This window comes from Oncorhynchus masou, chromosome 12 (assembly GCF_036934945.1).
Source record: "Oncorhynchus masou masou isolate Uvic2021 chromosome 12, UVic_Omas_1.1, whole genome shotgun sequence".
In the NCBI taxonomy this organism is placed as follows: Eukaryota; Metazoa; Chordata; class Actinopteri; order Salmoniformes; family Salmonidae; genus Oncorhynchus; species Oncorhynchus masou.
In genome coordinates this window covers 60,543,426-60,571,174 of record NC_088223.1, presented here as the reverse complement: position 1 = coordinate 60,571,174, position 27,749 = coordinate 60,543,426, and the positions used below count along the sequence as shown (strand labels likewise).

The following is a 27,749-nucleotide window of genomic DNA, read 5'->3' as shown; positions in this document are numbered from 1 at the left end:
CAGCCAACTTATTGTGGGAAGCTTGTGGAAGGCTACCCGAAACATTTGACCCAAGTTAAACAATTTAAAGGCAATGCTACCAAATTCTAATTGAGTGTATGTAAACTTCTGACCCACTGGGAATGTGATGAAAGACACAAAAGCTGAAATAGATATTTCTCTCAACTATTATTCTGGCATGCCACATTCTTAAATAAAGTGGTGATCCTAACTGACCTAAAACAGGACATTTTTACTTGGATTAAATGTCAGGAATTGTGAAAAACAGATTAAATGTATTTGGATAAGGTGTATGTAAACTTCCGACTTCAACTGTGCTTATTCAAGGGCTTTTCTTTATTTGTAATTTTTTTTACATTATAGAATAATAGTGAAGACCTCAAAACTATGAAATAACACATATGGAATCATGTAACCAAAAACATGTTTTTTATTTGAGATTCTTCAAAGTTGCCACTCTTTGCCTTGTTGACAGCATTGCACATGCTTGACATTCTCTCAACCAGCTTCACCTGAAATGCTTTTCCAACTGCCTTGAAGGAGTTCTAACGTATGCTGAGCACTTGTTGGCTGCTTTTACAACATTTGTAAATGTTACAACATTCCAAGATGGCGTAGCAGTCAGGCGTCTTTGTCTTCGTCTGATCTTCATCTTGTCGTGTCCCGTGTATATATCTTTTTTCTTTGCATATATTTAGTATATATTTTTTAACCTCAACTCCAACATTCTCTCCTGCAACCAGCCTCACCCAATGTGGTATGGATCTGCTATTTTCTTTACTTTAGAACCGGAAGCCCCAACAGAAACCAGCCAGCTAACTAGCTAGTAGTTAGCTAGCCACTGCTAGCGGTCATCAGCTAACCTTTAGCTCGGACATCTCCTGCAAGTCTGCACAGCGCGATTCATCCCAGAGCATACCGGACTCTTTCCCCACATCTCCGGATTCTTACCGCAAGCTCTGAACCTTTTCACCTAGATCATCGCAGCTTTCTAACTGCTATCCAAGTCGCTACTCCTGGCTAACGTATTTGTCCTGAAGTAGGTACCAATTAGCCTGGAGCTAGCGTCTGCTAGGCCCATCTCCTGGTTTGCTGAAGACGTCCATCAACCACTCCTTGGGCTACAATACCTATTTTGCCAATTGGCCTGGACCCCTTTTACTGCCAATACGGATTCCCGCCGATCCTTCACGACTGGTCTACCAACGTAATGCACCAAGGGGGTTTTCAACAGGCTCGTCCATTGCGACATCCCCTGAATGCCCATCTGCTAGCCTGCTAGTCGCTGTCTAGAGCATATCGGACTGTTAGCTGAAGTGGCCCGACAGCCAATTTTCTTGGGCTACAATACATATTTTGTCAATTGGCCTGGACCCTTTTACTACACTGAGCTCTGCCGATTCAGCACGACTGGTCTGCCAACATAACTGCCCGAAGGGGCTACAACTGACTCTTCCTCCTGCCTTTCTAATCGACCTGGCCTGGGTATCCTGGAAGGATATTGACCTCATTTCGTCAGTATAGGATGTCTGGTTATTCTTTTAAAAGTGCTTTCCTCACCATCTTAAATAAGTATGCCCCATTCAAAAATGTAGAACCAGGAACAGATATCAACCTTGGTTCACTCACGAACTGACTGCTCTTGACCAGCACAAAAACATCCTGTGGCGTACTGCATTAGCATCGAATAGCCCCGCGATATGCAACTATTCAGGTAAGTTAGGAACCAATATACACAGGCAGTTAGGAAAGCAAACGCTAGCTTTTTCAAACACAAATGTGCATCCTGTAGCACAAACTCCAAAAGGTTCTGGGACACTAAAGTCCATGGAGAATAACAGCACCTCCTCCCAGCTCTCCATTGCACTGAGGCTAGGAAACACTGTCACCACCATTATCCATGATAATTGAAAATTTCAAGAAGCATTTTTCTACAACTGGCCATGCTTTCCACCTGACTACCCCTACCCCGGTCAACAGCCCTGCACCCCCCACAGCAACTTGCCCAAGCCTCCCCATTTCTCATTCACCCAAATCCAGATAGCCAATGTTCTGAAAGAGCTGCAAAATCTGGACCCCTACAAATCAGCCGGGCTAGACAGTCTGGACCCTCTCTTTCTAAAATTGCAATTGTTGCAATCCCTATTACCAGCCTGTTCAACCTCTTTCATATCGTCTGAGATCACCAAGGATTGGAAAGCTGCCACGGTCATTCCCCTCTTCAAAGGGGGAGACACTCGAGACCCAAACTGTTACAGACCTATATCTATCGTACCCTGCCTTTCTAAGGTCTTCGAAAGCCAAGTTAACAAACAGATCACCGACCATTTCGAATCCCACCGTACCTTCTCCGCTATGCAATCTGGTTTCCGAGCTGGTCATGGGTGCACCACAGCCACGCTCAAGGTCCTAAATGATATCATAACCGCCATTGATAAGAGACAATACTGTGCAGCTGTATTCATCGAACTGGCCAAGGCTTTCATCTCTGTCAATCACCACATTCTTATCGGCAGACTCAACAGCCTTGGTTTCTCAAATGACTGCCTCGGCTTGTTCACCAACTACTTTTCAGACAGAGTTCAGTGTGTCAAATCGGTGGGCCTGTTGTCCGGACCTCTGGCAGTCTCTATGGGGGTGCCACAGGGTTCAATTCTCGGGTCGACTCTTTTCTCTGTATACATCAATGATGTCGCTCTTGCTGCTGGTGATTCTCTGATCCACCTCTACACAGACGACACAATTGTGTATACTTCTGGCCCTTCTGTGGACACTGTGTTAACTAACCTCCAGATGAGCTTCAATGCCATACAACTCTCCTCCCGTGGCATCCAACTGCTCTTAAATGCAAGTAAAACTAAATGCATGCTCTTCAACCGATTGCTGCCTGCACCTGCCCGCCCGGCCAGCATCACTACTCTGGATGGTTCTGACTTAGAATATGTGGACAACAACAAATACCTAGGTGTCTGGTTAGATTGTAAACTCTCCTTCCAGACTCACATTAAGCATCTCCAATCCAAAATGAAATCTAGAATCGGCTTCCTATTTCGCAACAAAGCATCCGTCACCCATGCTGCCAAACATACCCTCGTGAAAGTGACTATTCTACCGATCCTTGGCTTTGGCGATGTCATTTACAAAATAGCCTCCAACACACTACTCAGCAAATTGGTTGAAGTCTATCACAGTGCCATCCGTTTTGTCACCAAAGCCCCATATACTACCCACCACTGCGACCTGTATGCTCTCGTTGGCTGGCCCTCGCATCATATTCGTCGCCAAACCCACTGGCTCCAGCTCATCTATATGTCTTTGCTTGGTAAAGCCCCGCCTTATGTCAGCTCACTGGTCATCATAGCAGCACCCACACATAGCAGGCGCTCCAGCAAGTATATTTCACTGGTCACCCCCAAAGCCAATTCCAACTTTGGCAACCTTTCCTTCCAGTTTTCTGCTGCCAATGACTGGAACGAATTGCAAAAATCACTGAAGCTGAAGACTCATATCTCCCTCTCCAACTTTAAGCACCAGCTGTAAGAGCAGCTCACAGATCACTGCTCCAGAGGAGCCCATCTGTAAATAACCCATCCAACTACCTCATCCCAATACTGTTTTTTTCTTTCTTTCTCCTTTGCACCCCAGTATCTCTACTTGCACATTCATCTTCTGTACATCTATCACTCCAGTGTTAATGTGTGCTAAATTGTAATTATTTCGCCACTATGGCCTATTTATTGCCTTACCTCCCATATCTTACCTCATTTGCACACACTGTATATAGCCTTTTCTATTGTGTTATTGACTGTATGCTTGTTTATTCCATGTGTAACTCTGTTGTTGTTTGTGTACCACTGCTTTGCTTTATCTTGGCCAGGTCGCAGTTGTAAATGAGAACTTGTCCTCAACTGGCCTACCTGGTTAAATAAATGTTAAATATACATATTTAAAAATAAAAATAAAAAACTGCAGTCCAACTCATCCCAAACCATGTAAATTGGGTTGAGGTTGGGTAATTGTGGAGGCCAGGTCATTTGATGCAGCACTCCATCACTCTCCTTGGTGAAATAGCCCTTACACAGCCTGGAGGTGTGTTGGGTCATTGTCCTGTTGAAAAACAAATGATAGGCCCACTAAGTGCCAACCAGATGGGATGGCGTATAGCTCAGAATGCTGTGGTAGCCATGCTGGTTAAGTGTGCTTCAATTCTAAATAAATCACTGACAGTGTCACCAGTAGTGTCACATCTCCTCCTCCATGCTTCACGGTGGGAACTACACATGAAAAGATCATCTATTCACGTACTCTGTCTCACAAAGACACGGCGGTTGGAACCACAAATCTCAAATTTGGACTTATTAGACCAAAGCACAGATTTCCACTGGTGTAATGTCCATTGACCCAAGCAAGTCTCTTCTTCTTATTGGTGTCCTTTAGTAGTGATTTCTTTGCAGCAATTCGACCATGAAAGCCTGATTCATGAAGTCTCCTCTGAACAGCTGATGATGAGATGTGTCTGTTACTTGAACTATGTGAATTTATTTGGGCTGCAATTTCTGAGGCTTTTAACTCTAATGAACTTATCCTCTTCAGCAGAGGTAACTCTGGGTCTTCCTTTCCTGTGGCGGTCCTCATGAGAGCCAGTTTCATCATAGCGCTTGATGGTTTTTGCGACTGCACCTGAAGCAACTTTCAAAGTTCTTGAAACGTTCCGGATTGACTGACCTTCATGTCTCAAAGTAATGATGGACTGTAATTTCCTCTTTGCTTATTTGAGCTGTTCTTGCTTTAATATGGACTTTTACCAAACAGGGCTGTCTTCTGTATACCACCCCTACCTTGTCACAACACAACTGATTGGCTCAAACGCAATAAGAAGGAAAGAAATTCCACAATTAACCTTTAACAAGGCACATCTGTTTATTGAAATGCATTCCAGGTGACTACCTCATGAAGCTGGTTGAGAGAATTTCAAGAGTGTGCAAAGCTGTCATCAAGGCAAAGGGTGGCTACTTTGAGGAATCTAAAATGTATTTTTGATTTGTTTTACACTTTTTTGGTTACTACATGATTCCATATGTGTTATTTCATAGTTTTAATGTCTTCACTATTATTCTACAATGTAGAAAAAAATAATGAATGAGTAGGTGTGTCCTATCTTTTGACTGGTACTGTATATAGAGTATGTGTGTGTATTGTACTGTATGTACAGTAATTGTGTCTGTCTGTGTCTTTTTAAGACAGGCGATGTTTGTCGTCTTTGTGGGAGTGAAATGGGCCATTGCCAGTCGGCATAGCTGTTGTGAACACAGAGACAGTGTCTCAGCCAAACAGTAGTGTGTGTGTGTGTGTGTGTTTTTTATAGTTTGACTATGTCGCCATGCCAGTCCCTGAGTTGAATAATGTAACCTGTTTACAGATAAGTTGCATTATTAACATTGGCACTCTACAGAGCACAGAGGTATAGAGAGGTGCTCAGCGTGGCGTAGAGAGGGAGGAAGGGAGAGGGAGTGAGGGAGGGAGGGAGGGAGGGGGACGTGACCTGCTTTCTCTGCTCCCCTGCCTCTACTGGAGCCTGCCTGGGAGCACACCGCCATCAGTAGATCCAAGCTCACTGTAGCACAGCTGCACACTGTCTGTTGCGGGTCAGAGCCCAGTAGGGCTTGGCGCTGATGCTTTGCGATGCATTATAGGTCGGCACGAGGAGCAGCACTATCAGTTTGTTTAACTTCTGTTAAACGTTGTTTAACATTGTACAACAGATGGGACAGAATTTTGAAAATGGTTATGTTCAGTCAAGAAAATAAATAAATGGAACAACATTTTGTCTACATTGTATGCAACCCTTTCCAGCACATGCTGTTTAGTTCACTGTTTTTGTGCAAAATGCCATTCTTATCCAAGCACTGTAATTTGTGAGAATGGGCTGTAGTGTATTGGAAGGGTTTTGTAGTTGTTTTCACCATCATTACCTCCGGTGCTCCTCCTAGGCATAATTGGTTGAAGAGATGTTCAGAACCACAGTAGCTACTGTAATTTACTAGCTCTATTGTCATGATTGGTTGAGTATTTCTTCAGCCTCACTGAGAGTGTTGAATTGTCTCTCTCCTCTGTGGCGTACCTGTGCAGGTGGGCTGGCAGCTGAAGAACCTGGTGAACGCCCTCAGAGAAGACCCCAATGGAGTCATCCTCACCCTGAAGAAGAGACCTCAGAACACTCTCACGTCTGCCCCTGCCCTGCTCAAGAATGTACGATGGAAACCCCTTGCACTCCAGGTAATTGTATTATGATGTTTGAATATCTGTTTAAGATTCCTTCTGGTAGATATGAATAGCAATTATTTCACCAATTCATCTGGTTGCTGTTTAATTTTAGCGATAAGGAACAAAGCGCTCATTATTGATAATGACCAACTGGCCTAGAAGCTCCTTATGAGTGCCGCAATGTTAATAAATTAGATTATGATACCTGATGAATTAAAGGGTAATTGTCTGTGAGTAAGCACTTAACTTAGAACTCATACCTGGTCACTCTTTAATTGAGTTCTATTGGATTGTGTGGAGTGTAATGATTTATATATACACTACATGACTGACAGGGGGGTGCTATTTTGAAGACCCCACGCCTCAATTTTGGTACATGTAATTTTGTACTTTAAACATTTAATTGAAATACTGTAGAATTCCATTCATTCCTATGTAGGACTGCTTCTTCTGGGGAAAGCCAATGTGGCAGACCGGTGGCTTCAAAGTCTCTCATCAGCCAATACAAAGCATCAGCAATCCAGGGTTTATATACATTATTGGTGGCGTGTCAGTGAAAGAGATAGTGAATCCAATGTGCTGCTCAGTGTGGTTGTAGTACAGACAGTACAGTATGGGGACTGGCTGGGGGAAACAGGGGCTGCCTGAGGAGGAGGAACAAAGACAGAACGCTAGCTGGGGAGAATGACGGTAGAGTGGGTTGGGGGTTTACTTCATAACTGCCTGGATGGTTTTTCTTCGGGAGCCCTGTACTGCGTGAGAGCTATTTTTAGCTCTGCACTAGGCTTACTCATTTTCATGCTGCATGGGTTGCCTTGATGGTGCCCAGAACCGTTTCTGTGGTTACATGTCTTTGGCATCTGCAGTGAAATCAGTTAATGTGTTCAGATAATCAGCACATCATTATCATATCTCAAAATGTGAAGCCAGAATGGTTGCTCCTGTATGGATCTGTGATGAGGTTGTGCATATGCACTGCAGTCATGTCAGGGAAATAATGATGTATGGATTATTTGGCACAGTGGCATGTATTTCAGTCTGGAATGAACAGGGTTCAGCTTGAGCTATGCTTCATTATTGTGGCTGAATAAAAAATTAAAAAATAGAGTATTGGATTGCCTTCCAGGGAGGTTATTGTTGGCAGTCTTACAGGTTAAACAAACAAATACACACAAAGGTTACCAATCAGTCACGAACAGTAGAATTCACCCAGTGTTTGGTTAATGAAGCACCTCAGAGTTAAATGACAGCATGCCGGATGACTGTAAGAGCCATTGACATATGGTATGAACACTGTTAGAGTGACTTTGTCTCCCAGGACTGTTTATGATGGATGTGTCAGTCAAAAAGAGTCAGACCACCGGAGCTCAACACGACTTGGAGAAAGGGTAGCCTGTTCTATTATTAAATGAACTCTTTACCAAATAGATGATGACAGAGGAGCCTATGGAAAATCCAGGTAGTAGAGGACAAAGACAATGTGAGATGAATTTGAAATGAATCTTCAGTGAACCACCATCAAGCACTCAGTGTTTCCAATTGTGGATAAGAGTCAATGAAGAGTGAACCTAGCCATCTGTTCATCCAGTGTCATACAGTAGTGCTCTCAGTCAGCTGCCCAGGACAGACAGATAGGACACAGACAGAACCAAGGACAGAGGTTAATGCCGAGGTTAATGTGGCTGCTCATAGTGGGAGCACTTCCAGCTGTAATAATTATTTTGTGCAGGGTTGTCTTTTTATAATAATACAGTGCAGTTGGAAAGTATTCAGACTCCTTGCCGTTTTCCATATTTTCTTACATTACAGCGTTATTCTAAAATTCTCATCAATCTACACACAATGCCCCATAATATAAAATTTTGCACATTAAAATACAAATTTGAAATAACATATTTAGACAAGTATTCAGAGCCTTTACTCAGCGATTACAGCCTTGAGCCTTCAAGGATCTCTCTGTACTTTGTTCCATTCATCTTTCCCTCGATCCTGACTAATCTCCCATTCCCTGCAACTGAAAAACATCCCCACAGCATGACACTGCCACCACCATGCTTCACCTTAGGGATCGTCCCAGGTTTCCTCCAGACGTGACACTTGGCATAGGGAATCTTGTTTCTCATGGTTTGAGTCCTTTAGGTGCCTTTTGGCAAACTCCAAGCGGGCTGTCATGTGCCTTTTACTGAGAAGTGGCTTCCGTCTGGCAATTCTACCATAAATGCCTGATTGGTGGTATGCTGCAGAGATGGTTGTCCTTCTGTAAGATTCTCCCATCTCCACAGAGGAACCAATAACATCAGGTTATTGGTCACCTCCTTGACCAAGGCCCTTCTCCTCTAATTGTTCAGTTTGGCCGGGTGGCCTGCTCTAGGAAGACTCCAAACTTCTTCCATTTAAGAATGATGGAGGCCACTGTGTTCTTTGGGACCTTAAATGTTGCAGACACTTTTTAGACTCTTCCGTAGCTCTATTCCTTGACACAATCCTGTTTCGGAGTTCTATGGACAATTCCTTCGACCTCATGGCTTGGTTTTTGCTCTGACATGCACTGTCACCTGTGGGAACTTTTATAGACAGGTGTGAGCCTTTCCAAATCAGATCCAATCAATTGAATTTCCCACACGTGGACTCCAATCAAGTTGGAGACACCACAAGGATGATCAATGGAAACAGGATGCATCTGAGCTCAATTTTCGAGTCTCATAGCAAAGGGTCTGAAGAGTTATGTAAATAAGGTGTTTCTGTTTTTAATTTTTAATGTATTTGCAAAAAAATCTAAACCTGTTTTCACTTTGTCATTATGTGGTATTTTGTGTAGATTGATGAAGGAAAAAATTAATCAAAATCCATGTTGGAATAAGGCTGTAACAGGCTGTAACAGGTCTGAATACTGCACTGTAAATGCCATTTAGCAGACACTTTTATCCAAAGCGCGACTTACAATAATGCATGTATACATTTTACATATGGCAGGCCCCGGGAATCAAACCCACTATCCTGGCACCATGCTTTACCAACTGAGCTACAGAAGACCAGAAGATCTTGTTTTGTTTCCTAACCTATTCATAACCCACTGCTTCATATTTTTTAAACATTTTTTTTCCTGTTTTGGTCTGAGACATAAAAAATCTAACAGTTGGGGTATTTTCTTTTGACAGCACTGAGCCAACACATTTACACCATCATTTTAACTTTTCTTGTAGTGATGTATTAATAATGAAGAAGTACATAAAATGAATTTCTATTTTGAGTGGTATTTATTATTAATTACACAAGTCCAAGGGAAGGAGTGAGCTCTAGATGTTCCGAAGCCTCCATGGTCATACAAACTTATCAGGAAGGAATATGGCTCTAATTTCTTTGATAGGAGTTCAAGGACAATTACAGAGCAATGATAATTTATCGTAGAAGTGGACTTGAAAGAGTAAAAGGAAAATAATGAACATTTAGTTTTTTGCTTTACGTTGTAATGTGTTTTTCACAGGACCTTTACCAGTCAGATGTTATTGGGCACGGGGTTGAGTAACCAGTCAGATGTTATTGGGCACGGGGTTGAGTAACCAGTCAGATGTTATTGGGCACGGGGTTGAGTAACCAGTCAGATGTTATTGGGCACGGGGTTGAGTAACCAGTCAGATGTTATTGGGCACGGGGTTGAGTAACCAGTCAGATGTTATTGGGCACGGGGTTGAGTAACCAGTCAGATGTTATTGGGCACGGGGTTGAGTAACCAGTCAGATGTTATTGGGCCAGTCAGGGGTTGAGTAACCAGTCAGATGTTATTGGGCACGGGGTTGAGTAACCAGTCAGATGTTATTGGGCACGGGGTTGAGTAACCAGTCAGATGTTATTGGGCACGGGGTTGAGTAATCAGTCAGATGTTATTGGGCACGGGGTTGAGTAACCAGTCAGATGTTATTGGGCACGGAGTTGAGTAACCAGTCAGATGTTATTGGGCACGGGGTTGAGTAACCAGTCAGATGTTATTGGGCACGGGGTTGAGTAACCAGTCAGATGTTATTGGGCACGGGGTTGAGTAACCAGTCAGATGTTATTGGGCACGGGGTTGAGTAACCAGTCAGATGTTATTGGGCACGGGGTTGAGTAATCATAGTAGGTTAGATTTCCTAGTGTATCTCCAGTCAGATGCTATTGGGCACGGGGTTGAGTCATCATAGTAGGTTAGATTTCCTAGTGTATCTCCAGTCAGATGTTATTGGGCACGGGGTTGAGTAATCATAGTAGGTTAGATTTCCTAGTGTATCTCCTGGCAAGAGATGGCTCATCCTCACCACACTTGACACATCTTGAAGAAATGTCCTCTGGTCTGATGAAACAAAAATAGAACTGTTTGGCCATAATGACCATCATTATGTTTGGAGGGAAAAGGGGGAGGCTTGCAAGCCGAAAAGCACCATTCCAACAGTGAAGCACGGGGGTGGCAGCATCATGTTGTGGTGGTGCTTTGCTGCAGGAGGGACTGGTGCACTTCACAAAATAGATGGCTTCACGAGGGAGGAAAATTATGTGGATATATTGAAGCAACAGCTCAAGACATCAGTCAGGAAGTTAAAGCTTAGTCGCAAATGGGTCTTCCAAATGGATAATGACCCCAAGCATACTTCCAAAATTGTGGCAAAATGGCTTAAGGACAACAAAGTCAAGGTATTGGAGCGGCCATCACAAAGCCCTGACCTCAATCCTATAGAACATTTGTGGGCAGAACTGAAAAAGTGTGTGGGAGCAAGGAGGCATACAAACCTGACTCAGTTACACCAGCTCTGTCAGAAGGAATGGGCCAAAATTCAGCTAACTTATTATGGGAAGCTTGTGGAAGGCTACCCAAAACGTTTGACCCAAGTTAAACAATTTAAAGGCAATGCTACCAAAAACTAATTGAGTGTATGTGAACTTCTGATCCGCTGGGAATGCGATGAAATAAATAAATGCTGAAATAGATAATTCTCTCTACTATTATTCTGACATTTCACATTCTTAAAATAAAGTGATGATCCTAACTGACCTAATACAGGGATTCTTTACTAGGATTAAATGTCAGGAATTGTGAAAAACTGAGTTGAAATGTATTTGGCTGAGGTGTATGTAAACTTAAACTTCCGACAACTGTATATAGTCGTGATCCCAGAATCCCTTGTTGTTAGGGGTCCTGTTGTTATCCCCTCTATTAGTTGCCAAAAACCTCTCATTTACTGAACTTTTCGCCACATTTGTTGATAAAGATATCTAAAAATACTCTGGATGCATTGAGTAACATAAGAATATTCCTGGAAAATGTGGGGTATGTGCAACATAAAACAAAAAAATTCAAAGAAGAGTCTTCACCTATAAGATGCTTTTTGATCTCTCCTAGCTGTGCCACTGAGGAACTAGAGCAAGCACACTTGTAGTTTTTTGGGTTGGAACACAGCCCTGCATCCCTGATATCACACAATTACTGTTGTTTACCTAATCCAAAAACATTCCATTATAAATCGCAATGTAGGTCAGGTAGGCATCAATTGAAAGCGCGTTCTATTGCCAACATGACTAGCTAAATTATTAAATACGATATTACGGTGTTAGGCTTTCACAATGCAATTCAGAGAAACAGATGGTAATTTGTGTCCGCGTAGATAAGGAGTCATGAGTGCATTCAGGTGCGTGTGACGACACAATAGACCAACAGGCTCATTCTGGTCAGGGTATGACGCCATGTCATATGGTAACTGTACATTGACATTGTATAAGACATGAGTTTTATATTATGGAAATGTGAAGTACACATTTGGACTGACAGGTGTTTGGCTTACTTGTATGACATCAAAGCGGTATTTATTATAATCCTCAAGTCTCATCTTTCAAAATACGTAGAGTCACCTTCATTTACAGCATTTCCCTCACTTAGACAATAAAAAATTTGCAAAAGTTGCCCAACTAGCAGGAGGGGTAAGTCACTTTGCACCGCTGCGAGGTGCTCAAGTTTATAATGACTGTCAGTCAAAACCCACACAGCACTGTGAAGCTCAAAGCCAACGCTCTGACGTCATAAATAGCATGTTACTGTACATCCACTGTGTTCCAATTTAGATGTTTATCAGTGCCCAAATCTGCCATTTACAACCTGTGAATGGGTACATGTGTAGAGGGCTACGGGAACTGTCTGACTCGCACACAAGCTCACACCATTGCACCTTAATCCTCTAGTAACTCAAACATGGGGAACTATCTATAGGATCATGTCATAAAATGCTATGAATTAGAAATAATTGCATTTAGGAAATCGTTTAATACTTCTGCATCCTGCTATCCTGCTCAGTCTTGCTGTCTACATGAGTCCACCCTTGTCCCTACAGCCCATCCCCACCAGTCCCAACAGTGAGTCCAACACCCCGCCCAACAGTATGGGGACCATGGGGATGTCCTCTACGCTGGACAGTGGCCATGACGTCTTCATCCTGTCCCCAGTCTCTGGCCTCTATGGACACAGGTGAGCCTACCAAACCCATACATACAGCTACTGTTTAGTCCGGTTGCGCCTGCCTGATCTTCTCCATACCCGACCTGTTAATCACAGAGACGAGATAGGAATCATGTCCTGCGATGACATCAGCAAGTACAGCATGGAGAAGATGGGTATGAAGGGCTCGGAGTCTCCCAGCTTCTACCTGGACCATGATGGGGGCAAGTACTTCACGTTGGTGGAGGAGGATTGTCTGGCCCTGGGGCAGGAGTACGAGACTAGGGGTCGCTCCACCGGGGTCAGGCGGAGGGACAGGACACCCACCCATGGTGAGTCACCCAGCCCAGATAGGTAGCACTACCAACCAACCACCCTCTTCTCTCTGGGCAGTAGTGTAATGTTAAAAGAGCATTGAAGAGTGGAATTCCAGGTGAGGTGGGTAGCTCTCCTCTCCTGCCTTCATTTAAGATCATTCTCCTACAGTGTATCCAGCTGTAAATGGCACGTGGAGAACGTATAGCCCCATGGCAATTGCTATGCATAGTCGAGATTATTATTATGCACCCCAGCGTATTCATGTTTCACAGAAACCCCTCCCTCTCACAGCCCAGCACCACCCCCCATGCCCACAGTCAGACATCCCCTGTCATTGCCCCTTCATCATCCTCAGCACTGCAGCAGTAGGATGGCCAGCATCAGGATGACATCACCTAAGATCAGCCTGACTATTCTACATGCCACCCCGGTCTGCACTTTACATGATGAGCTCGTTCACATTACTGCACGGGACAACTCTGGAATATTTAGTGAGTGACATACTGTCTGTAAACACTGGGATAAGGAAAGGAGGTCTTTGCCAGCCCTTGACAATGTACAGTATTCTATCTGTCCATCAGACAGAAATGGCTGTGGAGGCTCTGTTGAGGCTCAGTTTGCCGTGTATTGTACAGTGTGTAGTGGTGCAGAGATAAATCCCTTTGGCTCTGCCAGACAGAGTGTTTTTCATGTTAACAGTCTGCCAGGGAAGTGACAGTGGATTCCTTCCAAGCCCATAATGGCTCCAAGCAGGGTACGATCTGCTCATCCCAGTCTGTGGAGGCACCATGTGTCATGATAAGGCCCATCACAGTCTCTCTCATGCTCACACATTCACACACGTGCAGCAGGTCTACCGTTTCCCCTTCACTCGAAAGTTCACTTCTTTTCAACTGGATTCCCATGTTATAACCTACTCCTCTTATACCCCTTACTTTCCCTGCACTTTAACCACTGTCAGGCAGACGTCCACCCACCCACGCACAGCCACTCCACTCTCACCCTCTCCTCTCCCTCTCAGTGAGACAGCCCCCACTCTTCCCTCAGCTCTTAGCTCTCCCTTTGCTCTTCCCTCAGCTCCTAGCTCTCCCTCCGCTCTTCCCTCAGTTCCTAACTCTCCCTCCGCTCTTCCCTCAGCTCCTAGCTCTCCCTATGCTCTTCCCTCAGCTCCTAACTCTCCCTCCGCTCTTCCCTCAGCTCCTAACTCTCCCTCCGCTCTTCCCTCAGCTCCTAACTCTCCCTCCGCCCTTCCCTCAGCTCCTAACTCTCCCTCCGCTCTTCCCTCAGCTCCTAACTCTCCCTCCGCTCTTCCCTCAGCTCCAAACTCTCACTCCGCTCTTCCCTCAGCTCCTAGCTCTCCCTATGCTCTTCTCTCAGCTCCTAGCTCTCCCTCCGCTCTTCCCTCAGCTCCTAGCTCTCCCTATGCTCTTCTCTCAGCTCCTAGCTCTCCCTCCGCTCTTCCCTCAGCTCCTAGCTCTCCCTCCGCTCTTCCCTCAGCTCCTAGCTCTCCCTCCGCTCTTCCCTCAGCTCCTAACTCTCCCTCCGCTCTTCCCTCCGCTCTTCCCTCCGCTCTTCCCTCAGCTCCTAATTCTCCCTCCGCACTTCCCTCAGCTCCTAACTCTCCCTCCGCTCTTCCCTCAGCTCCTAACTCTCCCTCCGCTCTTCCCTCAGCTCCTAACTCTCCCTCCGCCCTTCCCTCAGCTCCTAACTCTCCCTCCGCTCACACCTCAGCTCCTAACTCTCCCTCCGCTCTTCCCTCAGCTCCTAACTCTCCCTCCGCTCTTCCCTCAGCTCCTAACTCTCCCTCCGCTCTTCCCTCAGCTCCTAACTCTCCCTCCGCTCTTCCCTCAGCTCCTAACTCTCCCTCCGCCCTTCCCTCAGCTCCTAACTCTCCCTCCGCTCACACCTCAGCTCCTAACTCTCCCTCCGCTCACACCTCAGCTCCTAACTCTCCCTCCGCTCTTCCCTCAGCTCCTAACTCCCCCTCCGCTCACACCTCAGCTCCTAACTCTCCCTCCGCTCTTCCCTCAGCTCCTAACTCTCCCTCCGCCCTTCCCTCAGCTCCTAACTATCCCTCCGCCCTTCCCTCAGCTCCTAACTCTCCTCTCCGCCTTTCCCCCGCTCTTCCCCCCGCTCCCTCCGCTCTTCCCTCCGCCTTCCCTCCGGCCTTCCCTCAGCTCCTAACTCTCCCTCCACTCTTCCCTCAGCTCCGAACTCTCCCTCCGCCCTTCCCTCAGCTCCTAACTCTCCCTCCGCCCTTCCCTCAGCTCCTAACTATCCCTCCGCCCTTCCCTCAGCTCCTAACTCTCCCTCCGCTCTTCCCTCCGCTCTTCCCCCCGCTCTTCCCTCCGCTCTTCCCTCCGGCCTTCCCTCAGCTCCTAATTCTCCCTCCGCCCTTCCCTCAGCTCCTAATTCTCCCTCCGCTCTTCCCTCAGCTCCTAACTCTCCCTCCGCTCTTCCCTCAGCTCCTAACTCTCCCTCCGCTCTTCCCTCAGCTCCTAACTCTCCCTCCGCTCTTCCCTCAGCTCCTAACTCTCCCTCCGCTCTTCCCTCAGCTCCTAACTCTCCCTCCGCTCTTCCCTCAGCTCCTAACTCTCCCTCCGCTCTTCCCTCAGCTCCTAACTCTCCCTCCGCCCTTCCCTCAGCTCCTAACTCTCCCTCCGCTCTTCCCTCCGCTCTTCCCTCCGCTCACACCTCAGCTCCTAACTCTCCCTCCGCTCTTCCCTCCGCTCACACCTCAGCTCCTAGCTCTTCCCTCCGCTCACACCTCAGCTCCTAACTCTGCCTCCGCTCACACCTCAGCTCCTAACTCTCCCTCCGCTCACACCTCAGCTCCTAACTCTCCTCCGCTCACACCTCAGCTCCTAACTCTGCCTCCGCTCACACCTCAGCTCCTAACTCTGCCTCCGCTCACACCTCAGCTCCTAACTCTGCCTCCGCTCACACCTCAGCTCCTAACTCTGCCTCCGCTCACACCTCAGCTCCTAACTCTGCCTCCGCTCACACCTCAGCTCCTAACTCTGCCTCCGCTCACACCTCAGCTCCTAACTCTGCCTCCGCTCACACCTCAGCTCTTAACTCTGCCTCCGCTCACACCTCAGCTCCTAACTCTCCATCCACTCACACCTCAGCTCCTAACTCTGCCTCCGCTCACACCTCAGCTCCTAACTCTGCCTCCGCTCACACCTCAGCTCCTAACTCTGCCTCCGCTCACACCTCAGCTCCTAACTCTCCATCCACTCACACCTCAGCTGACATGCTACTTGGACTTCTTTCCAGGTGACCTCAGGCCAGTTTCCATGCCAACGGATTACAACTGGATGGCAGAGACAAAGGAGCCAAATATGTACAAGAGAGGTAGCAGAGGTGGGTCCTTAAGTTCAGGTAGTCTCCTCAGTACCCCCCTTAAATGCCTTGACTCGGAGAAGGAAGTAGCTTTTGTTTCACTGCTTCTGCAAAGTACAGACTCCTAATGAGGACCAATCACAGTCCCCACTGTCAACAACATGACTAATCATCTGCTTCTTTGGCAACCTTTTATTCATGTAACTGGAACTGTCACAAGTACTGACAAAGATCACAATGGTTTCTTTAGACTTTACATATAACCAGGGAATCTTGACAGAAAAATGAATGCACATTTAGAACTATTTTTAAACTGTACTGTATAAAGATGAAACCATCACAAGAAGCTCAGCCATTTTTTTTACAAAATGAGATTCAATCTATTATATATAGACATGTTCATGTCAGGCATGAATTGAGTTGAACACCTAATATTTGTTTTGCACATGGCTGATTTCAGTGGTGTTTAGCTTTGTGAGACTATGTATAGCAGTTATGTTGAGTGAGCTGTAGTGAGAGCATCTCACTCCCACGACTTTTGTTATAAATAGCGAGTGCCGATATAAAGAACATATCTGCCTCCCTCTGCTCTGAAACCACAAACTGTTGGAGGCCTGCCCTCACTGATGGAAGGTAACGTGACAGAGGTTGGTTTCTGTGGAAACATGCAGGTCTGTGAGGTTAATGACGCTCTATCGACTAAAGCTATGGAAACAACATTAAACATTACCTCAGGGGCTGCTCACACTTTGACTCAACATCAGACCGCAAGTATCGAACCAGAAATCTTCTGAATGTTTATATTCCTTTCAAATGATGCTTCATGATACCTTTGGTAAGAGTTTGTTTTGCCATCAAGCATTTGAATGTGAAAGGCACTCTAGGACTCCTAATGAACAAATAACAACCTCTCTGGGCTTCCAAATGACACAACTTTGCACCCCTCTTTCCCTCCTTCCCTGACCTCTGCTAGACTCAGACAACTCCCTGCTACGTTACCTGAGTGACGACAAGATCCTGGTGATCCAGGAGGAGCCAGATGTTTCCAGGGAATGCAAGCGGGACACTGGGCGGCGTTCCCGCAAGAAGAGCCACAACCCCAGCAGCCCCAGCTATCCTATCAGCCCATCCATGCTGGCCCCGCCCATCAGACTGGACTCAGGACCCCCAGAGGGCCTGTCCTTCTCACTGCCTGAGAGCAACACTGTGCCAATGTACCACGTGAGTCATCACAGCTACTATTTTTATTTGTCAACCTTCATCAAGAATGACATTATGGTTTTTTACGCAGTCAGACATAGTGGCATAATGGTTTGGCAATGCAGATTCAACATATTTGCGTCACAGAGCAGTGATATTTTTGTGGTTAAAGCCTTTTTGAGGTCACAATATTAGATAAGTGAGTCACAAGTTTGCCACACTGCCATCCATACCACCTCTACTTCCACAACCCCAGACACCCCATGGTTCCTGCCCCCGATCTTCTGATCTGCCTGCCTGGTCACAACTGGAAACACGGTCCACCCTCTGAGATGACAGTGTGCTATGATCTCTCTCTCATCTCTCTCTCTCTCTCTCTGATGCGCTAATCTGCTCTTTACCTTTCCGCAGAGAGCTGGAGACACACTGAGAGCTGACACGGACAGGTGAGTGAGCAGTTCTTCTCCATGGGGTCAAGGGGACAATCTAGGCATGATTTTGTGAGGAACATTGATTTATTTGATGATTTAAAAAAATTTATGTATGGGACTTGGTTTTTGCCTCAACCCCCGAGGCTAGTTGTGTACCTTCCAATTTGGTTTGTATCATACTGCTATCAGTAAATTGAAAGCTTTTTTTTTAATCAACTATCAACATTTTACTGATATATACAGTATTTTATATTGTGCATGTTTTGATATTGGATTTACAGTTTATTAGTTACTCACTTCTACAAATAATTTTTATTCAACCAATGACTCTTTTGAGTAAAGTAAATTGCCGTCATCCTGCATACCATCATATGAATAATCCCAGTTGAGATTATTTTTTGTCTTCAGTGTGTTGTAACAATTGATTGACTTAATTGAATTGGCCTCAAGGGAATGACATTTAAACATACGTCATACATACATCACCAAGCAGGCAATACTTCCCCTTTACCCTTCACTGACCTAAATCATATTTTCTGGTTCTATTTAAGAAACACTGTGCTTTGTTCCAATTGACGCTACAATCCAACCCAATTCAACATCTTTCCCACAGTCAGTGTTCAGTGGGTGCTCCAACCATGTAGTTATAAAATAGTACAGTAGGTCTGGCAGTAGAGAAGTCCTCTCAGCCATTTTGACAGTGATGAGTGCTGATTAAGGTGTTCATAAATGGCCAACATGCGCAGCATATCCCCTCAGCGGTTTCCGTTGTGCTGCGCTGAGCTCTACTGAGACACAGAGACTGGCTGAATTGGATTTCCTGCCACCTGCTCTGTGGTTTAGCTCACTTCTTTCACTTGCTGGATACAATACAGTACTTGTCCAAATGTATCAGGCTTTAGTTTAGATCATTCTCTTTGGTAGAATGGATGCACTGGCGCTCAGTTTGTACACCAAGTATATGGGTAACGTGTCATTTTGATGGTCAGATACCTGCTATGTGTTTGACATCCAGTTCACTGCATGTTACACACCCAAAAGATATGTTTCTGTACCTAATGCACTATGATTGACAGTAGGAAAGCTGGATCTGAGTGTATTACAAAAGTAAGTAGTGAGACCTATATTGAGAATGCCATGTGATGTCCATTTCTTCAGTCAGTGTCCATGTTTCGGTACCACGGTACCACCTGTCAGAGCCATTTCCAGATGGGCATTCAGGCCAGCCCTGGGAATGATACAGATACTAAGTTCTTTGGGATGAATTCTAGCATGAGATAGACTCAAACAAATCAATGTTTAATGTAATCCATGTAACTTATGCATTCATGTCAATGGAATATACATTAATATTTTACTCACATACAGTAGAAATCAAGTTACGATTCTGCTTTTTGTGATGAATAATATCCATGTAAAGATTAGTTTGATACCAGTACATGATGATCTCATCCCGAGATAAAGAGGATTAGCATCCATTTTATTGTAGGCTTACAAACCTGATCTCCCCTCTCCTCAGGTATGCTAGTTTTGGCATTGAAAGACAAGGAGGCTCATCCATGAGGAAGGTAAAGTCAAAGATAAAAATACTACTGTTACTCCCCTGTTATGAGTCCTGTACTTTAGACACCTGTTCTAATCAAACCCTCTCCTCTCCCCTCTCATTGCAGTCCTTTCACTATGCGTCTTTAAGGACTAAGACCAAAAAGAGAACCAAAGGTGAGACGTGGGATAAGTCCATTCACTGTGAGGATTCTTTTGGTGATCCTTTGTCAATCATTTTACATTAGGATTTGTGATGGGTTTGAAATGATGCTAGTATTGTGGATATCATCCCGGGAATGTTTAGTGTGTCCATGTGTCTATGAGAATTCTCTGATATCCTGCTCTCCACCCAGGTTCTCTGACTAGCGCCAGTCGCAGGCGTATCTCCTGTAAGGACCTGGGCCATGGGGACTGTGAGGGCTGGCTGTGGAAGAAGAAGGATGCCAAGGGCTACTTCACCCAGAAGTGGAAGAAGTACTGGTTCATTCTCAAGGACTCCTCGCTCTACTGGTACACCAACCAGAATGTAAGCTGCTCTCTGACAAGTACATTACAGATGCCAAACAATACTTTATTTTCTCTTATCTGCCACAACAGGCTTGCTGTTTACCAACACTATCTGCAGAGTTGTCTTGGTAACTCACACAAACATAGCCATATTCCAGACACTGAACCATTTATGTTAGTGTCATGCAGTGTACAGTTCATTCAAGTATGTCTGATATCCTTAATGAGGTGTGTCATCTCTACAGACATACAGGAATATATTGCTTCTCATTTCCCTTACCTCTCCCTTCCTAGGACGAGAAGGCTGAAGGTTTCATCAGCCTACCTGAGTTCCGAATAGATAGAGCAATTGAATGCAGAAGGAAACAGTGAGTGATTTTGTGATTAATGTTTTTTGTCTCTCAATCTGTTAGTGAACCTGGGGATTTAAAAGAAAAGTCTAAATGAAACACAAAAACAGATGATGCCGTTGCGTGGCATAAATATTTGATTTGAATAACGAGGGCTTTAAATAGCCGTGGCACAAAGTGACAGAAGTAAATAATAGGTGTCTATTTCCACCTGAGAAGGGTCACAGTGTTTCTTGGTAGTCTTAAACAAATCTACTTTGAAACAAAAGTAAACACCTCACACACATGGTTATGGGCTTTAAAAAAGAAGACACCTGTACCATGTTGAAGTCTATTACAATTTGCATCCCAATATTAAACTGTTTGACATAGAAACACCAGATTCTCTGGGTTTAAAAAAAGTGTGTTAATTATGAAAATATTAAAAACATTCCACCCATGAGGCCACTTTTTAAAATTTTGGCAAGTCCGTTAAGAACAAATTCTTATTTACAATGATGGCCTACCCCGGCCAAACGCGGACGACGCTGGGCCAATTGTGCACCGCCCTATGGGACTCCCAATCACGGCCGGATGTGATGCAGCCTGGATTCGAACCAGGGACTGCAGTGATGCCTCTTGCACCGAGATGCAGTGCCGGGAGCCCCTAGGTCATTTGACTGCAGGAAAGGGCTACAGGAACAGTATACAGTACATCTACCTGGCCATTGTACCACATGGTCTGGATCTCAGGCTAACAGAATGAAGTAATGCAAAATGGAGATGTTTGAGAATCAGATGATCTACAAGACTGTGCAGACTAATTAGATGTTGTTTTTGCTCCTGCTGCAGTGCCTTCAAAGCCTGCCATCCCAAAATCAAGAGTTTCTTTTTCGCCACAGACTGTTTGGAGGAGATGAACAGGTAACACTATTTTTTCTAGCATTACTACCTGTACTTTGATGGTAGGGTTAGTTAGTGTGCTTATTTCATAAAATGCTCTCTTGATTGTAACAGCATGTACTTTAGCTTACATATTATCTAAAAATATTCTCAGTTTCAGAGAATTCATAGCTGGAGCTGTGACATAGTTCTTCTTTCGTTCTCAAACATGAGGAATAAGAAAATATACTTTAGGTTGGTAGTGTTGTTCTACTGAGACTTTATTTTTTTGTTTATTTTTCTCCCGAGATAGTGTAAGATGATAAAGAGCAGTAAGTCTCTTGTTTCAAAGACCCCTCTGGGTCAGCAGCTACTGCTTTGTTTATCAGAAGCAGTTTCATCTTCCCTTGGGTTGTGACTGATTGACTTGGTATTATCTCTGGCTCTTTTCTGTGTAATTATGTGGCAGTGTTGATCACAAATGCCCTTTATTGATTGAGTAGCATTAGCTAAATAAAGGATTTGAGAGGATTCAGAAAGACTGCATATCATAACATTGATATACTTTCTTGTCTTCAATGCAAACTGTTAATAATTAATATTCTTAAGAAATATAGACTACATAACACATCAAACCTCCTACCACACCCAGTATGGTATCAGTTAGTCAGTTAACCATCTCATGTTGTGTGTCTGCACCCTGTCCTGTTACCCATGTAGATGGATGAACCGGCTAGGGCTGGCGGCGATTGGCTACACACCTGACGATAAGGTTCCACGGCCCGATGAAGGTAGGACAATCTGACTACATACTTAGTGACATCAAACAACATTGTTGTGATGTGTAACTCAATTGATTTAAGGACATTGAAGTGAGATGTTAGGTAATTGTATTAGATCAATGCCTATTGTACTGTAGTGCAAGACATACAGTTTTGGTATGGATGAGGTCACCCAAGCGGTTTAGTTTATTGATGTTTAACTTTGATGTTTCAGATTATTGGAGTGAGAGTGACCAGGATGAGATGGATGGTTCTATGACTCTGAAACAAGAGGGCATGTCATCTCGCTGTGACACCTACCACCGCACCCCATCTGTGAGTGCAGGCCACTGGTTCACACTCTGGAACACACACTCACATGTACACGTTCACTGTGCACGCACGTACACACGCATACACGCACAAACACACACGCACACGCACACATACAGTGCCTTGCGAAAGTATTCGGCCCCCTTGAACTTTGTGACCTTTTGCAACATTTCAGGCTTCAAACATAAAGATATAAAACTGTATTTTTTTGTGAAGAATCAACAACAAGTGGGACGCAATCATGAAGTGGAATGACATTTATTGGATATTTCAAACTTTTTTAACAAATCAAAAACTGAAAAATTGGGCGTGCAAAATTATTCAGCCCCTTTACTTTCAGTGCAGCAAACTCTCTCCAGAAGTTCAGTGAGGATCTCTGAATGATCCAATGTTGACCTAAATGACTAATGATGATAAATACAATACACCTGTGTGTAATCAAGTCTCCGTATAAATGCACCTGCACTGTCCGAGATACTGTTGTGAAGAAGTTTAAAGCCGGATTTGGATACAAAAAGATTTCCCAAGCTTTAAACATCCCAAGGAGCACTGTGCAAGCGATAATATTGAAATGGAAGGAGTATCAGACCACTGCAAATCTACCAAGACCTGGCCGTCCCTCTAAACTTTCAGCTCATACAAGGAGAAGACTGATCAGAGATGCAGCCAAGAGGCCCATGATCACTCTGGATGAACTGCAGAGATCTACAGCTGAGGTGGGAGACTCTGTCCATAGGACAACAATCAGTCGTATATTGCACAAATCTGGCCTTTATGGAAGAGTGGCAAGAAGAAAACCATTTCTTAAAGATATCCATAAAAATGTTGTTTAAAGTTTGCCACAAGCCACCTGGGAGACACACCAAACATGTGGAAGAAGGTGCTCTGGTCAGATGAAACCAAAATTGAACTTTTTGGCAACAATGCAAAATGTTATGTTTGGCGTAAAAGCAACACAGCTCATCACCCTGACCACACCATCCCCACTGTCAAACATGGTGGTGGCAGCATCATGGTTTGGGCCTGCTTTTCTTCAGTAGGGACAGGGAAGATGGTTAAAATGGATGGGAAGATGGATGGAGCCAAATACAGGACCATTCTGGAAGAAAACCTGATGGAGTCTGCAAAAGACCTGAGACTTGGACGGAGATTTGTCTTCCAACAAGACAATGATCCAAAACATAAAGCAAAATCTACAATGGAATGGTTCAAAAATAAACATATCCAGGTGTTAGAATGGCCAAGTCAAAGTCCAGACCTGAATCCAATCGAGAGTCTGTGGAAAGAACTGAAAACTGCTGTTCACAAATGCTCTCCATCCAACCTCACTGAGCTCGAGCTGTTTTGCAAGGAGGAATGGGAAAAAATGTCAGTCTCTCGATGTGCAAAACTGATAGAGACATACCCCAAGCGACTTACAGCTGTAATCGCAGCAAAAGGTGGCGCTACAAAGTATTAACTTAAGGGGGCTGAATAATTTTGCACGCCCAATTTTTCAGTTTTTGATTTGTTAAAAAAGTTTGAAATATCCAAAAAATTTCGTTCCACTTCATGATTGTGTCCCACTTGTTGTTGATTCTTCACAAGAAAATACAGTTTTATATATTTATGTTTGAAGCCTGAAATGTGGCAAAAGGTCGCAAAGTTCAAGGGGGCCGAATAATTTCGCAAGGCACTGTACATAGTGGTTCTATCAATATCATTAAATACCTCTGTACACTGGCCCCCTTCCAGGTGAACTCCTCCAGTCCGTTCCCTGAGCGCCACTTCTCCAGTGAGTCCACGTACTCCCACTCCTCAGCTGAGGACTCCCGTCCGGATGTCCCTGGGAGCACCCAGTCCTCCGGCTGCCGCCCCACCCTCCGCCCCACCCTCCGTGACACCCAACGCCGCTCCTGGCAGGACCTGATTGAGACTCCTCTCACCAGCTCGGGCCTCCACTTTCTGCAGACCGTGCCGGGGGAGGGTGACAGGGGTGACGGGGGCTACGGCAGCGGCCACATGGGAATGGGTCAGCTGCTTATGTCCCCTGAGCGCCGACGCCAGGCCACACTGCCCACACAGAGGCGTCGACAACCCGACAGAGATGGGCCCTTCCCATTGGTGGACATAGAGGAGCGCGAGCAGCGCCTTCACTGTGCCCACAAGCAGCGCAGCCAGAGCCTGCCCCGGAACAGGGACGTGCAGGGCACCAAGGGAAGCCTGCACTCAGCAGGACCCTCAGAGGAGAGGAGTGAGGATGACGAGGTGCCATTCAGAAAGCACAACTCCAAGAAACACCAAGGTAAGGATGCACTCTAGCACTTCCTGCTCTCGCCAGGCTTCTCTTTAGGACTCCTCAGACTTCAAGTTGCACATATACCTTGTTATGCCTTGATTATATATTTATTTGATGACAAGGTACATTGTAAAGCTTTTATCCAAGTTAAAATGGTTGAATTAGGTTTAGCACAGAGCTTTGAAATCCTGTCCTACTTTCCCCCCTCAGATTCTCAGTCTAAAGAGCGAGGTCATGATCATGAGGGAGTGGATGGCTTCCAGGAGCTGTATCGCTCCATAGAGCGGGCCAGCCTGTCTGCCCTGGGGGAGCAGAGGCCCTCCACTAAACAGGATTTCAGACGCTCCTTTGTCAAGCGCTGCAACGACCCTGTCATCAACGACAAGCTGCACCGCATTCGTGCCCTGCGCAGCACACTCAAGGTACGGAGAGGGCGGGACACAGCCACAGGGCAGGCTTTGGCCCAGTCATAGGGCAGGTATGGGTCATAGGGCAGGGTGGAGTCTTATGGAGGTACAGAGGGTGGTACAGGTCCAGTAGGTGGCTGTCTATGGTGATGAGAGTGAGGTGGCATATGAGTGGGGTCATTGGGGTAGTATGTAAGCCAAACACTAACTGATGTTCTCCCACAGGCCAAAGAGGGTGATCTGGCCATTATCAGCCAAGTGCTGGACGACTCCGGTCTAAACTCCCAGAAGTTCCAACAGTGGAAGCAGCAGCACCATGAGCTGTTTGTGGACATCTGTGAGTTCAGCTCCGTCCCGACAGAGCCCCACCCCGAGGGATCCGACCTCTCACCCCTGTCCCCACCACTGATGATGCACACCCACTCCTTCATCGAAACTCACGTTTGAGACACGAGTACTCAGAGACAGAGTAACAAGGAGACACTGTGGAATCATGCCATTATCTCTTCCCCCGCAATCGTTTATGCAGCCAGGGTCTACCATCATCATTCCCTTCAAACTAACTGACAAACCAATCACTGTAATATGTGTACATACTGCACTGAGGTCAAACATAAGAGTAACTGCTGGTGTATATACTGTATATTGGATAAAATAAGGCCCCCACGGGGTGCCATTCTGCATGCCTGAAGAGAAACTATCATTCATTATCTTTAAAACAGAAAATGCAACAAATGATAGATTGAAAGAGAACTTAACAACAAAAAGTTGTAACTGTTTTTGGCTGATGCAAAAGCATTTTTTTTCTTCTATTGTATTTTTTCTTATTTCATTGCTTGCTTAAGAGGAAGGGAGTTTAGTTTTTATTTCCTTTTTATTTCACCTTTAATGCTGCTTTAAGAGAGAGCTATGTCGAGACTGGCTAATAGGCATCATTCTGATTACAACAATGCACCCCCTACTGGGGCACCATGGTACTGTGTGACCCTGAAACCCACGGAAAGAAAGACCCAATCTGTTTAAAAATATGTACTGTATGTATGTATAAGTGTGGAGAGAAGATGGGTGTGTGAGGGAGAGAGAGAGAGAGAGAGAGAGAGAGAGATGGAGGTATTTGGCCTTTTAGTGTATGAGGCTCAGTAGGGTTTTATAATGCATTTCTGTTGTATGTACGGATGTTGCATGTTTAACATGTATGTATAATTATGTAGATTTTGTTTGAAATTTAAACAAAGTAGTTTAGCCAAACACAGCTCACCGGAATGAAACTTTTACATTTATTGATATATCTTTGTAGCTATTATGATTTTGGCCATCATTATAGAATTTGTTGGTGAAATTGATTTTTTAAAATCAAACATCTGCATGGTAGTTAACATGTACATGTGGCCATTGGGGTTGAGAAATGTGTTAAAGAAAAATATTATATTGTTTGCATAGCAGCACCCTCTATTTAAAACTGTGAACTATATACTTGTGAATGCAATCTTTAGATTCTGTGACCACAGAATCTTTTTACTTATATTTTTCTTAGAAAAATTATATAAAATACAAAAAGCATTGAGTCTCCTGAATGACTGTTTTTGCTTCACTCCAGCTGTTACAGAAATGACCTCCTAATCTTCAGGATTCATTCAGTTCTGCTCATGTATTCTATTCCCTTTCTGTGTCTCTGTTGATTTTTATATGTGAATGTACTGGTTTATTTTAAAAAGGATCCCGGAAATTGTCAACGTATATGTATCTGCTTAAGTTGTTTATTTCTACAGGTTGAGAAGTAGTACTGTAGTACTTCAATGTGACTGCATTCTATCTGCGCAAAATACATGATCAACAACTCATAACACATTTTTAATATTTGACACACTTGGTTGTTTCTTTTCTAGGCCTATTTACTTGACTTTCTTTTACTTGTTTCTATTTTACTTCTAACAAATTTCAATGATAATGTTTTTCTTTGCGCCGCTTAATACTTGTACCCTATTCCTGGCAGGATATTGACATTGCTTCAATTCACCTGCAATTATCATCCAGTGTTGTGTCCTGGTACTTAAAATGCTTTTTACGTGTCAGTACATTTGTTATACAGTATAACTACACTGGCCCGGCTACATGTCATAATAGACATACTACTAACACTTCTAAAATGTCCGCAGTTGTTGCTCTAAATTCTCAAATTTTATGAAGAGCAGTACATGTATTGTAGAATGTATTTCATTTAACCAGAATGTAATTGTTCTCACAATGTTTTAAAACATTACATGAAATCTGTCCAATCTGTCCAGGGTTCCACTGTGTTATTTTGGAGGTGTGCACCTCATAGTACAACTGCGCAGGTGTGTAGCTAAGATGTAAGTTGCACTGCGACATTAAAAAAGGAACATATTGCTCTTTTTTGGAAGTATATTATTATCTGTTTATCTGTACATTAACTTATAAAAACATTGTTCTTGAGAAAGAGAAATACATTTATTCTTCCTATGAATCAAAAGTAGCTTTTGTTTCTCAGAAATATATATAGTACAAGGTTGTAAAAATCTCAGTTGTAAAACCAATAAACTGAATTACCGCACAAATTAATGCATTTCTGTGTATTTATTTCGATAATAAAACGTTACAAAATGAGGCTACCCTGAACTGAAGCAGTTATTCAACCCTTCAGGGACCCACATGTGCAGGATTTTTCGATGAT

The 27,749-nt window shown here is 44.4% G+C and overlaps 1 protein-coding gene across 1 annotated transcript in view; it reads left to right on the top strand.

Moving 5' to 3' along the window:
* Positions 1-26,617, top strand: part of LOC135550536 (connector enhancer of kinase suppressor of ras 2-like) — a 58,459-nt gene extending 31,842 nt beyond the window's left edge. The window contains exons 9-24 of the mRNA XM_064981456.1: positions 6,130-6,276; positions 12,618-12,751; positions 12,839-13,053; positions 16,319-16,405; positions 17,358-17,598; positions 17,998-18,030; positions 19,535-19,583; positions 19,686-19,734; positions 19,914-20,086; positions 20,362-20,435; positions 21,249-21,320; positions 21,999-22,069; positions 22,275-22,375; positions 24,107-24,656; positions 24,861-25,072; positions 25,283-26,617. Of these exons, the coding sequence (XP_064837528.1) occupies positions 6,130-6,276; positions 12,618-12,751; positions 12,839-13,053; positions 16,319-16,405; positions 17,358-17,598; positions 17,998-18,030; positions 19,535-19,583; positions 19,686-19,734; positions 19,914-20,086; positions 20,362-20,435; positions 21,249-21,320; positions 21,999-22,069; positions 22,275-22,375; positions 24,107-24,656; positions 24,861-25,072; positions 25,283-25,504 (2,430 nt within the window). The 3' untranslated portion in view covers positions 25,505-26,617. The remainder of the gene's footprint in view (positions 1-6,129; positions 6,277-12,617; positions 12,752-12,838; positions 13,054-16,318; positions 16,406-17,357; positions 17,599-17,997; positions 18,031-19,534; positions 19,584-19,685; positions 19,735-19,913; positions 20,087-20,361; positions 20,436-21,248; positions 21,321-21,998; positions 22,070-22,274; positions 22,376-24,106; positions 24,657-24,860; positions 25,073-25,282) is intronic.
* The last annotated feature ends 1,132 nt before the right edge of the window (positions 26,618-27,749 follow it).